At 27.2% G+C, this 15,213-nt stretch overlaps 1 protein-coding gene across 1 annotated transcript in view; it reads right to left on the bottom strand.

Moving 5' to 3' along the window:
• ths (thisbe) overlaps positions 1–15,213 on the bottom strand; it is a 104,305-nt gene that overhangs the window by 37,244 nt on the left and 51,848 nt on the right. The window contains exon 3 of the mRNA XM_065513886.1: positions 3,316–3,439. Coding sequence (XP_065369958.1) covers positions 3,316–3,439 — 124 coding nt within the window. The remainder of the gene's footprint in view (positions 1–3,315; positions 3,440–15,213) is intronic.

Below are 15,213 nucleotides of genomic sequence, written 5' to 3' on the forward strand. Positions count from 1 at the left end.
CACAATATGGGCGTAACAGCAATAAATAATAATAATGTTATCAGTTCACAGTTAAAACCTTTTCAGGAAATAAAAAGATTTTCATAGAAAAGAAAACACCAAAAAAATATTTCATAACGAAAATCATTCATTCCTTTAGTTTTCTCTTAAACTATTCTTTGAAAAAATTTTAGTATTAAACAAATTTTTCTTTCTGATTATGCTCAGTGTAGCCAGAAAATATTTTATTTATCTTCAAGATCATCGATAACGATAACATTGATTTAATGAATTAATTAAACTCCCTCTTTCATTTTAACCATACCATATATAAGTAGTTTTTGAAGTTAAGTTAATTAATAAATTTAAAAACATACTAAAAGCCCGTATTTTTTGTTTAATTACAATGAATAAAAAATAAATAATTTATAATCAAAAAACCCCTATACTAACCAACTAACTAACTAACAAAGTATTATTAAATTGTAGACAGACTTTCTCTTGAGAGCAGCAAAAACATCAATGACCTTCTAAATAATTAAGGATCATTTTAATATAAGTATTAGTTGGTGAGGGCACCATTATTGGCGTTGGCTGAATTGGCAATAACAGCAGCCGCCTTAGCAGCAGCAAGCAGCAGCTGCATATCAAGACATCTGCAATTCATTTGAAATTTGTGCTGACCTCATCCTTTTTTGCTAAATTGCTATTTTAACAAATTTAGTTTTAGTACAATTATAGTTGTTTACTACTACAACGCCTATTGTTTTCCTATATTTAGCACGAGCTAAAAACAAACTACATATGTATCTTATAAACTGTGTTAGACAGACAGAAAGTTATAGGGACAGACTAAATTTCTTTTCTTTTGAATTTAAAAAAAAATAACACAAAACCTAACATAACGGTTTGCCAAAAACCTTTTAAATAAAGATACAAAGATACACATTCTCATACTCATGCTCATGCAGTTTTCGATACAATTCTAGTGGCTAAATTCAGTGTAAAAACTAAAACGTGTTTAAAAACATCAAACATGCCACCACAAAATATACAAACTGACGCATCACTATTTAGGTACGTGGTAGTTTATTCTGAATCGGTCTGTCTGTCTCTCTGTCTGTAGCTGTGTGTTCCTATGTGAGGGTACAATTTATTCTTAAGAATTTCGTATCATGCAGCCTCTTGAGACTACAGGTGCAAAAATTATCGACTAATGGTTTTAAAACAAAAACAGAAAAGAAAGCTATAACAACACACATACAAGGGAAAAAGAAATGGACAGACAGACGGACGGAGGGACAGACAGACATACAGACCTATAGATACAAATCCAGCATTAGCAGCGGCACTTGAACATTTCAAGAGTTTTCTAATATGCACTGAACAAGTACAATTCATACTGGCACTCGCACAAACACGTAAAATCCCATAATTAAATTGTGCTGCAGTTTCAAGCATTTACGAGCTTAATCCTGTTTGGTGTGAAAAGTCCTTTTGTCAATTTTACGCCTACAATGACCGCACACACACACATATTTTCTCTCTATTTTGCCAGATTTTAAACAACACAAAAATGCCATAAATCTGCTTAATCCCCTTAATTTAAACTAAGTAGCAATTTTCAGTTTGCTGGCTCAATGATTTGGTTGTCATAATACCCGAGATTTTATGTGCAGCATGAAAAGGACTGTTATTTCAAGGATTTGCTTATTTTCATTCTTTTTTTGTTGTTGTTGAGGTTAAATTGTTAAAAATGTTTTTGTATGTAAATAAGTATGTATGTGCTGTAATAATAAATAACATAAACACAGGTGGCTTTGGCATCAAGCTGTACAAGAATATATTAAAAAATCTAAAGCCAAGAGCTTTAAATTTTGTGGCGGATTATTTTCATAACCTTCAACATGTGGGAAATTTTATAATTTTCACAATATGTATTGCTTTTCGGTACAAGAAAATACACGTAGAAGAAGAACTTAAACATTCTGTTTTTTTTTAAGTACAGGAGTCTTAAAAAAGTATTAGAGGAGTCTTAATTGTGTGTGGAAATCCGTTTTTCGTAGTCCCCAAATGTCTTACATATCAATATGATCCTTCAGAATATTATATAATTGGAAAGGATGTGGTAGGAGTAGATGGTACGGATGTGAATACTGATGAAGGGGTAGCTGGATTTGATGCAAAAAGGCGGTCCTAGTTGCAAGGGTGTTTTAGGGTTAACGGTAGCCTCAAATGCATTTTATTATGAATTAATTCAACAATGAATGAATTCTTTTCAAATAAACGCCTTTAAATGAAGCTGAAGCATTTGTTTTGTTGGGAATGGTTTTGTAGAATGAATTGTTGACAGTTTTTATTCTAAGTTAAGATTGCATTTCGAAGCTCTGTTTTAAATATTAAGTAACTCTATAGTTAATATGCTGCCTTTCTTTTATGTTGTTCTTTATTTGTTGCCTATTATTCTCGAAATATTCTCACGTAATTTCAAAACTTTATATAGAAATAATCATTAGTGCAACTGAATGAATGAAAAGAGTTAATCAGAATTTTCTAAAAACATCACAATTGTATTCCAAGAATTTGTCTAAAGAATTTCAAAGGAATTCAGCAGCATTTTAATGTTAATTTCGGCATATGAATGGAAATGATTATACCTATTCAGGCTCTGAAAACATTCAATAAGTAATTTCGTTTTATTATTGCTCATAATTAGTGTTAATTTATTCAATAAATAACTAAATTTATCTACATTTGTATAGTTAGCTTGCATTTTTATATTAGTTACTTGCTGCTGCAGTCTATTCCCCAAAAATATCAAATTTCTTAAATATATTTTCAGGTGTAAAATAACATGATTTGAGAGTTAGAAAAAGAACAAACAAACAATAAATTAACCCAGCAAACACAAAGGTTACATCCTAAATTAAGATTAATATCTAAAGGTCATGATAAATAGTAATAAAATAAAGGCTTGAGTGAGTGTTTTCTCTTAAATTTTCTTAAAGTTTTGAAGAGAAGGTTTGAAATTTCATTTGTTTGTTGGGTATTGTAAGCCAATACTGATTGTCATTGTAGGCATTTGTCATTATGATTGTTTTGTCAATGTTGTCGTTGTTGTTAATACTTATATTATTAACTATTTGTAATTCCCAGGCTTATTAACATTTTCATTACAGCTACAGCAACAGCAACAGCTAACATTTAATTAACTTCAAATACGAGTAATTGCTGTTGCATGCTTCTTATGTTTTGTTAATGTTGCTGATGCTGACGCTGATGATTAATTGTTTGAATTTTTGTTATGGGGGAGGGGGATTTCTCTATTGTACTTACGTGTTTGTGAGATATCGGTCACTGAGACTGTTCCTTCTGCAGCTAAGTTTATGGCTTTGTTGTGTGCACACTGTGACATTATTACATAATCTTCTACTGTACATAATGCACCAGAAATCACCACCTGTATAATGAAAAAAAAAATAGAAACAAAAATGAAAATAATTAATAATTACACTAGTTTACAAAAAAATTATGAATTTTAGAATTTTTTACTTCCCAAATATGTATATGTCACAATTTAAAGAAAAATATTGGATGTATGACTTAAAAATGTGGAATTTATAATAGATGGGGTATCTTTTGAAAGTGGTTTTGGTTTCTAATAACTTATATGTCATTGTTTTTAAAAACAAACACAAACTGCGAAGCGTTTCACTTGTCTGCATATACACCCAGTGTCTCTGGCGGGAATCGAACCCGAAACCCTCAGATTAATAGTTCAGCACACTATCGATTGGTCTATCGGGACACCCGACATTTATTCTTACTTAGTTATTGAACATTATAGTGTAAACAACAAAGTGTATTTTGCTTCGTAAAAGTCGAATATTGTACCAACAAAGCGTCATATGCGGGAAGTTTTGCTTTACTTCTTTAACTTGGAAAAAAAGTGACACTGAATCACATAGGTTGCTCACTGAAGCTTATGGTGAATGTGTTCCATCGGTTTCAACGTACGAGAGATGGTTTAAGCGGTTCACAAGTGTTGATTTTAACACGGAAGACAATGATCGCCCAGGCTAGCCAAAAAAAAAATTGAAGATTAAGAATTGGTGGAATTACTCCATAAAGATTATTGTCAAACTCAACAAGAGCTTGCATAATCATTGGGAGCCACCCAAGCAGCAATTTCAAAACGTTTTCGAGCAGCAGGATTCATCCAAAAGCAGAGAAATTGGTTACCATACAAATTGAAGCCTAGAAACCTTGAAAGATGATATTGCATGTCCGAAATAAAGCTTGAACGCTTAAAAAGAAAATCATTTTTGCAACGAATCATTACTTGCGATGAAAATAGATTCATTAAGATAACCCGAAGCGTAAGAGATGGTACGTGAAGACCGGCCAAACAGACAAATCGACACTGAAGACATCCATGGCGCTAAGGTAATGCTCTGTATTTGGAAGGAGCAAAAGAGTCCTATCTATTATGAGCTGTTGAAATCTGACTAGACCATCACATATGGGAACCATCGTTCGAAGCGAGCATTGGCCAAGAAACGCACTCTTGAACCGCCATATCTATATAGTGTAATATGCGAACCTTCCACACAATTCCCAAAATGGACAAAAATCATCTCCAGAAATTTTTTCAAAAAAAAAAAAAATTAAATTTTTCAAATCGCCCGAATATGCGTCCAGACATGAAACCGCAATATTCCATCATGACAATGCTCGGCCACATTCTGCTATACCTATTAAAAACTATTTAGAAAGAAGTGATTGGGAAGTTTTGCCTGACCCACTTTATAGTCCAGACCGTATTCCGTCCGACTAATATTTGTTTGGATCGATGCAGAACGCTCTCTCTGGGATACGCTTCACTTTGGAACTGAGTAGCCGAAATTGGCTTGATTCGTTCTTGGCCTCAAAAGATGAGCAGTTTAATTATTTTAAGCATCTGTAAGTGTTTTAATGTTTTCTAGAATAGAGCAGAATGTATTTTAGCGCTACAAATTGTGCCATTATTTTGCCCCACACTGTTAACTATGCAATTTTGTGTAACAAGGTAAATCCAGCTCCTCTCTTCAACACTCATACATTGTAAACATACATAAATATGATCAAATCTAACGGTATTTCTAAATATGTCACACACAGCATCATACAACGAACGATAGATACATGGTACTGCAGCCAACCAAACGACGAACTAGCGAACATGTTTTCATTTATTAGTTTCATTCGTTATCGCACACTCTACATCAATGTTAATTATGAAAAACATGTTGTCATCAATTTGTTTTCTATCACAACAAATCAAATTAAATAATATTGATTTGCTTGTGTTGTTTATTTATTGTATTTATTAATTTACAATATATTTTTTGCTCTCGCTCTCTATCTCTCTCTCCTAGGCTACAAATTGCTACATGTTGCTGTTTTCATTTGTTAGCCACACACTGGATGCACTATTATGTTGAATGTTCAATCAATGTCGTCTTCGTTTAGGGGTAAATATTTGTTAAGATCGGTATGTGGCCCCGTTTGGCCAAACCCTTAAAATTTATTGGAATTTTGCAAAGTCTTTTAAAAGGTTCCGCTGAACATTTTTTACATTTGCTGGTTGTCAAATATACATACATATATTTGAGATAAGAACTAAGGTATAATATTTTACTTGGAATTGTTTTTGGCTTTCCATGAAGTACAAATTCCAATTAAAAAAAAGCAAATACGCATTTTTATAAAGAATTTAATGAATGTGGGTGGGTTTCCTAAAATGAAAATAAGTTTACATACCAAATTAGATAAAATTTCGTGAGTTAGTTACTAGAAATTACGAAATTTTGCAACTGTTTGAATGAAACTGGGCGATTTCCATTAGGTCTGGACAATAATAGAGACAGCTCCTATTTTGCAACCCATCCATATACCAGCTACCTAGAGACAGTGTAATAGTTAGTCTTAGTAGTTGAATCGTTTACAGTGAACTCTCTTATTAGTTAGTTAGAGACAGTCCAGTGACCCTTGATTACTTAGAGACTCTGAAGTGACCATTGACTTCAAGCTAGTTTATCTGGGGTGTATAAAGTAACCAATTGAATTCACTTTCTATTTCAAATGAACCCAAAATCTCTTAATCAGTATTAGACTATTAGTTAGGCATTGGCGAAAATTACTGTCTAAAAGTACTGGCTGGGTATTAACAGAAAATCTTATTTTCTACATATCGTTACCTTAATTGTGTTTTTTTAAGTCGAGATTTTTTGGCTAAATATGATATATAAGCAGACCATTTATCGAAATAAACGAAAATCTGGCTTTCAAAAAAAAAAAAAAAAGGTTTAGGGCCTTTCCATATTAAGGTAACGATATGTATTTAGGGCGGGAAACTGCTATAAACCACTCACTTAACTTTAAGTTTAACTAGTGGTTTAAAAATATTGTTAATTTAAAATTAATTGGACTCAAAACTTAATGTTTGGTTTTAATGAAAAAAAGTACCACAACTTTGGTGCTTTACATTTAATTTGAGTGATTTTTTGTTACATTTATTTACAATAAATTGATCTTTCGAAACATCGATTAAAATTATCATTATTTCTAACATAAAAAAAACTTTTGAATGGCAATAATTAATATTATTGAAAAAAGTACCTAATTTTTGTACTTTTCTAAACAATTTAAGTGAATGATTGCAGATTTTATATATTTTTATTTCAGAATAGTTATTTAAATAAACTCTATTGCAAAACACAATTTTAAATTAACTGGCTTTAAAATTTAAATATATTTTAAAAAATTATTAATTTTGTGTTTTTAACAAAAGTACCACATATTTGGCACATTTTACAAACAATTTAAGTAAATGATATTTAAATTTATTTCGAATAAATCGATTTTTCAAAATATTTATTAAAAATTTTAGCATTTTAAACAAAATTTTTAAATAAATATTGGCAAAACTTCCTAAATATGGCAAAATATTTTGGTACATTTTTTATGATTGAAAAAAGTACCACAACTTTAACATTTTACAAAATGTTTAATTAAGAAAAAAAACTAGTTAATTTAGAATTAATCAGAATTTTTTAAACTGATTTTTTTAAACAATTTAAGTAAATTGTCTTAAAAATACAAAATTTGTAGAATATGTTTTTGAGAATTTAAAATATTGATAAAAGTAACACAACTTTAACACTTTACAAACAATTTAGGTGAATGGTAACTGATTTTACTTAGAAACAGTCTTTCAGAATATTTTCTTAAATAATAACTAATTCGAACAAAATGTTCAATTAATTAAGCTCAAAATAAATAAAATAGTTAAAATTTGAAAAAAATTGAGTTCCTAAAAAAGTACCATAAATTTTACATTGTAACCTTGATTTAATGGAATGATATTTGTTTTTAATTCACAAAGAATAGGACTTTTAAAATATTTATTCAAATAATCACAATTTTAAACAAAATTTTCAAATAAATGCTGGCAAAAATACCTAATTTTGGGAATTCATTTTTGAAAAATTGGAATTATTGAAAAAAGTACCACAACTTTAACATGTTACAAAACAATTAAGGTGAATGATAATTATTTTCACAATCTTTCAGAATATTTACTGAAATCATAAATATTTCAAAAAAAATTTTAAATTAATTTATCTCAAAATAAATAAAAGAATTAAAAATTTTAGAGAAAATGGAGTTTTTAAAAAATACGTCAGAAGGGTATATATAAGTTTGTCATTCCGTTTGTAATTTCATTTCCGACCCTATAAAGTATATATATTCTGGATCTTTATAGATAGCGGAGTCGATTAAGCCATGTTCGTCAGTCTGTCTGTCCATCTGTTAGTTGAAATCAATTTTCTGAAGACCTAAGATATCTTCGGGATCCAAATCTTCAATAATTCTGTCAGACATGCTTTCGAGAATTTTGCTATTTAAAATCAGCAAAATCCGTCCATAAATAACGGAGATATGAGCAAAAAACCGGGACAACCTCGATTTTTGACCTATTTTTGATCTATATCTGGATTACTAAGTCATTATTATAGACAATATGGATATCTAATGATAGATATTTCAAAGTCCATTGCAACGATGTAGATAAGGCTATAGTAAGTTGGACCTACAATGGGTCAAAATCGGGAAATATATTTTTTGACCCGAATTTTTTTTGAGTCCAGTCAACTGTAATAAAAAGCTCCCTAAAGTATGCAGTATAAATTTAGATATTTTATTTGCAAACAAATAAGAACAGGCAGGCGTATGTGGGTTGGAGAAACATGACGAACTAACATTAGTAAATGCTACCGGGCGAAGCCGGGGTGGTCAACTAGTTTTAAATAAAAAAAGCCTCAGAATAAGAAAAACAAAAATTGGTACTTTTAAAAAAGTACCATAAATTTTAGCCTCAATTTATCAGAATGAAACATTATTTAATTGAGAATAAATCTGTCTTTCAAAATAATTATTCAAAAAATCACAATTTTAAAGAAACGTACGTACGTAATTTTGAGAATAAAAGTATTTTTATACATTTATTTAAAAAGTACCATAACTTTAATATTTCAATCAATTTAAGTGAATGATACCTTATTTAATTCAGAAATAATCGGTGTTTCAGAATGTATATTGAGGTATTCAAACAAAATTTTGAAATAAATGGTAGCAAAACAACAATATTTTGGCAATATATTTTAAAAATTGGAAATATATAACTTTAACATTTTTCAATCAATTTAAGTGAATGATGCCTGATTTAATTCATAACTAATCAGTCTTTCAAAATATTTATTCCAAGTTTCAATTTTTATTATTGGGTGTCTGTCTTAAAAATGCGAAAATGTCGAACTTTGTACCAACAAAGCGGGAAGTACAAAATTCGATTGAGATCGCTCTCTTTGGGAACAATTTAGGTAAATAATACTTTAGTTATTCAGTATAAATAATTATTTAAAATTAATTTTTCAAATAATCACTAATTCACACAAAATTAATTAAATAATTGGTCCCAAAAGTAACATGTTTTGGACATTCCGATTTGCCAAACGAATTACAACAAATTATGATACAACAACAAATATAATAGCATGCATTCAGTTGTTGCAAGAGTTAGGTTTTTGGATAATTACATCGAGTCTCTATGTTACCCTATGGTTTTGGAAATATATATATTTTTTTTTTTAAAAAAGGTGCCTTTACTTAAACATTCAGCACTCCAGCTTTGGATAATTTGTTTGCTTTCAATTATATGATGCTGCTCTATTTTAAATCCCCACTGTAAATGTGAGCTGGTGTCTGTATATGTATGTAGATATGTATGTAAGTGAGTTAGTGTGTGTGTTTGTGTGTGAGTGAGTGCATAAATAAATAAATAAGTGTTTAGTAAACACGTTGCAATTGTATTTTGTGGCAAAACAAGGACATTTATCAAGTGATTTATATTCAGATAAATACCAAACAGAAACTAAAATGTAAACAAATAACAACATAAACATACACATACATCTAGTACATTTAGTTTAATTTCAACATGTGATACAATGTGGCATGTGCCACAGAATTAGTAGTGATGGTTGGTTGGTTGGTTGGTGGTGGCATGTATAAATTCAAATTTGAATTTTCCTTTACAAAATTATTTGTGCATGGAAATTTGTTTTGAATTGTTTTTTTCTACTCAATTTTTTTGTGCCAATTAATAAAATCTGAATTTATTTCAGTTACCTCCAAACCAAAAGTAAAGTAGAGTGGTATCGTGTTGTTTTTTTTTTTTTTAACAAACTTACTCGTTTAAATACACTTACATCCACTTACATGTCTGTAATTATTTTCTTATCTAACGATTTACACTACTATCGTTTTCAATTTCGTTTCAATTCAGTTCCCATTACAATGCGCCACTACTAAAATATTTAATTATTTATGACTGTTTCCTAACCGTAATAACCTCGTTTTCTATTTCTATTTCAATTCATTTTCTTTATTATTTTTTTTTTTTTGTTAAACAAACTTACAACTTTGTAACAAGCATGAACAAATATTACCCAAAAAAAAAACAAAAAAGAAAGAAATAAACGCATTATTTAGTAATTATCGACAAAATTCAATGTAATAAATAATCAAGTCAATATCACAGAGGGAGAGAGAGAAACACACTTATAGGAAAAACTTAAATATCTATGTAATTGTGAACTTGTAAAGGTGAAACGCCTTAGAAGGGTGAAATGTTAGGAGAAAGGGGTGGGAGGGAAGAGGCAAGAAAAGTACAACACAATTAAACCCCAATAACAAAATCGTTTACAAACATTTCTATTGTATCGAGTAAAGAGGCTACACGAAAAACATTTTATAGCTTAATTTGTGCTCTTGATAAGTTCTTGAGATAGTTTTGTGGGAAGCCAATTAGGGTTTAAGGAGCTTTATTTTATGAACATTATTGTTCAAAAGTAAATATCCTTAATTTTTCTACATTTTAGCAAAATGAATCATAAAATTATAAACACGCCCACTTTTAAAATATTACGAAATGGGCGTGAGCGAAATTAAAAATTCAAAAAATCAATTTCAAGTTTATTTTAATATATACTTTTTTAAAGTAATAATATTTAAATTCTTTGCTCTGAAAAATCAATCAATCTTTCAATAACTATATTTGTACACAGTACCATACCACAATCTTCGCATTTTAAACAATTTAGATAAATAGTAATTGAATTTACTTAGAAAAAATAAACCTTTCAGAATATTTATTTAAATGATAACTATTATTTCAAACTAAATTTTGAAACAAATAAAAATCAAAATAAAAATTGGTATTTTTAAAAAAGTTCCACGACTTTAAAATTTTAATATTAATTTTAGAAAACTTATTAAATTGATCATCATTTGAAACAAAATTTTTAATTTTTTTTTTAATTAAAAAAAAAATAATAATTTTGATCTTTTACGAAGAATTTAAATTAGTGATATCTGAAATTATTGAAAATAAACCCTAATAAAATTTTGAAAATTTTTTATTCAATTAAAATTTCTGTAAATATATTTTATTCGATTAAAATTTCTAAAGAAAATTATATAATCGATTAAATCTTCCATAGATACATATTTGTTTAATCGATTCAAATTTTCATAATTAAAATATCTTTAGAAATTTTAAATTCGATTAAAATTTTTATTGACTTTTTTTTTATTCGTCTAAAATTTATATTGTAATTTTTTATTCGATTTAAATTTTTTGTTAAAAAAAACACATTTTCTCGATTAAAATTTCTTTAGAAAATTATTTAATCGATTAAATTTGCTATAGATATTTGTTTAATCGATTAAAATTTATATTGCCATTTTTTATTCGATTAAAATTTCTATAGAATTTTATTTAATCGATTAAATTTTCTATAGATATTTGTTTAATCGATTAAAATAATTAAAATATCTATAGAAATTTTAAATTCGATTAAAATTTTTATTGAATTTTTTTTATTCGACTAAAATTTATATTGTAATTTAGATTAAAATTTCTTTAGAAAATTATTTAGTCGATTAAATTTCCTATAGATATTTGTTTAAACGATTAAAATTGTTATTGTCATTTTATTAAATTTCCTGTAGAAATTTTTATTCGAATTAAATTTATACAGGAAATTATGCAGTCGATTAAAATGTACATTCCAATTTTTTATTCGTTTCAAATTTCTATAGATATTTTTTTAATCGATTACAATATATTTTGTAATTTTTTAATCAATTAAAAATTCTATAGGAAATTATTTCATCGATTAACATTTATATTGTCATTTTTATTCAAATATCTTTTATCCGATTACAATTTTTATTAGGAAATTATTTAATCGATAAAATTTTCTATAGATATTGTTCGATTAAAATTTATATTGCAATATTTTTATTCTATTAAAATTTCTTAAACATATTTTATTCGATTAAAATTTGTATAGAAAATTATTTAAGCGATTAAATTTTCCATAGATATTTGTTTAATCGATTAAAATTGTTATTGCTATTTTTATTCGATTAAAATTTCTTAAAAAAATTTTATTCGAATAAAATTTCCATAGGAAATTATTTAATTCGATTAAAATTTATATTGTAATTTTTTATTCGATTCCAATTTCTATAGATATGTATATATTTGTTTAATCGATTACAATTTATATAGTAATTTTTAATCAATTAAAATGTCTGTAGATATTTTTTATTCGATTAAAATTTCTATTGGAAATTATTTAATCGATTAAATTTTCTATAGATATATGTTTAATCGATTAAAATTTGTGTTGTAATTTTTTATTCGATTAAAATTTCTATAAATATTTGTTTAATCGATTAAAATTTATATTGCACATAATTTTGTATTCGATTAAAATTTCTATATATGTATGTACATAATTTGTTATTGTTATTGACATTTTTATTCGATTAAAATTTCTTAAAAATATTTTATTCGATTAAAATTTCTATAGGAAATTATTTAATCGATTAAAATTTATATTGTAATTTTTTATGCGATTCAAATTTCTATAGATATTTGTTTAATCGATTACAATTTATATAGTAATTTTTTAATTCGATTAAAATTTCTTAAATATTTTTTATTCGATTAAAATTTCTATAAGAAATTATTTAATCGATTCAATTTTCTATAGATATATGTTTAATCGATTAAAATTTGTGTTGTAATTTTTTATTCGATTATAATATTTGTTTAATCGATTAAAATTTATATTGCACATAATTTTGTATTCGTTTAAAATTTCTATATACATAATTTATTCGATTCAAAGTTCTATTGAATTTTTTATTCGATTAAAATTTCTATAGGAAATTATTTAATCGATTAAATTTTCTATAGATATTATTTTAATCTATTCAAATTTATATTGTAATTATTTATTTAATTAAAATTTCTTAAACATTTTTAATTCGATTAAAATATTTATTAAACTTTATTTGGGGGATTCAAACGGCCTGCTATTAGTTCGTATTGTCATAATGTCCTAAAATATTATTTATTAGTTTAAATAAATTTTTGTTGTGTTTTAAATAAAAAAGTTCTAAACTAATAAGACTTTTTGAATTATGGTTATTGTTTTGTCATAAAATAACTTTTTTTGTTTGCAGCACAACAACAATTTGTTTAAACTAAAATAATATTTTAGGACATTATGACAATATGGCCTAATAGCAGACCATTTGTATCCTCAAATTGTAATAAAAAGTACCACAGCTTTTATTCAATATTTGATTTGATTAATGCCTTTGTTTAAAGCTAAGTATGTATTTTTTATTAATTTTGAGAGTTTAGTGCTGTAAACCATCTTAATTGGTTCTTAACTTAAAATTTTAGGGGGCGTGGCTGCAATGTATTGCTTGTTAGTACTACAACTTGTTTGAGTTTCATTCAAATTATTGGAAAAAAACTTAACAGGTAACTGAATCTACCTGTATAACCTCTAAAAAAAGTAGCTCGTTTAAGGAAGTAATTCTTAAGTTGAGTTGTGCTGCCATTCAACCTTGTTATTTACTTAATACCCTCCCAGAAAAAACCCACACTCTTGGCAATTAAGACAAATATAATAATATTTCCATGCAAAATATTGCTAATATTATTATAGCTAAGAGTAGGTATAAATATTGAAATAAGTTGTTTTTTTATTTTTACTTACAAATAAAAATAGCAGCCTTAACTGATTCGTCATTCATTCGGTTCAAATTTAACATAGTTTTTTATTCAGCCATTCACTGCTTTGCAGTAAATTCTATATTTTAGTTGTTGTTTTTTTGCTTTTTGTTGCTGTTTTTTTATTGTTATTGTTATATTACGTTTAGCATAAACTGTTGTTTCACACCCCTTTTAAAACACTAATAAATTTTGTCATGTCATGAGAAAATATCGAATAGATCGAAACGAACGAAAGAAAAACACACTTTACAAAATGACAAAAGACACCAACAAATTACAACAAATAGTAATATAATAATAAACTAATAAAAATAAATATTAGTATCAACAAAAGCCAACACAATAACACAATAATAAATATGGAAATGTAAAATGTAAATGAAAAGGTAACACTGACATAAATGAATTTATTTTTTATTTTTATTTTATTTAAACTTGCACAGAAATCTTTTTGTATGTTTTTGGGGGGAATTTAATATTTAATTTATTGACATATTTTCATAATCATAGTCATCATTTGTATAGAAGACCCACTGTCATTATCATAAAAATAATTTTAATTTTAAACATTATCATTATCACTATTACCAACACATCAAATCAAATCACTTTTTTTTTTTTTGGTTGATATCGGATCACATCATATGTATCTTTATCATTCCTCACACAATATTCAGTTGATTTTGGTTTAATATTCTTTATTATTTATGAGATTTTCTTCACTTTTATTCATAATTTTGTGTGGCTTTGAATAATTTTATTGAGTTGAGTTGAGTTTCGTTTTTATATTGATTCTTTAACAATCAGTTGTAATAAAGACGATGATGACATTAACAATAGATCAATTACATTAAAGGCGGCAGTGTTAGTGATATTTGTTATTGTTGCTGCTGCTGCTATTGTAGTAGCACTTTGGGCCATTATAGCACTAAAACTTCATTTCATAACTATTTGACGTATTAACGGTTATTTTACTATATAAACCAGAATTATTCAAATTTATTTATAATTTGCTTATTTTTTTGGATTATTTGGTTTTCGTTTGTTTGAATTTAGTTGTGCAAAGGCGGTCTAAACGTTTTGGTAGAACTGTCACGACTAAACACAAACATTAAGAAACATTAAAATCATCTCTTGAACAACTTTCAATCTGGCTGCACTCATAAGCAGAAACAGCAGCATGAGAACCCAGCAAACAAACACCAGCAGATGGATGACAATAAAAATGTAATCGACATTTTCTTTACTCTATAATCATCAATACTAACTAATACTTTTGCTGCTTCCTCTGCAGTTGTTGCTGTTGCTGCTTCTGCTTAAATTTTCTTTTGCTCATTGAGCATTTTCTTTTTCTTTGCATTTCATTTCATGGATTTTTGTATTTTTACATGACAAAAGTTGGTGCTTGCGCAGGCAGCCAGCATTAGTAGCAATAAATAAACAGAAACTACCAAATACAATATTCAATTTTACAACTACAACTAACTTCATCATCATCATTATCTGCATTAAAACTTCTCTCATTTTTA

This window comes from Calliphora vicina, chromosome 5 (assembly GCF_958450345.1).
Source record: "Calliphora vicina chromosome 5, idCalVici1.1, whole genome shotgun sequence".
In the NCBI taxonomy this organism is placed as follows: Eukaryota; Metazoa; Arthropoda; class Insecta; order Diptera; family Calliphoridae; genus Calliphora; species Calliphora vicina.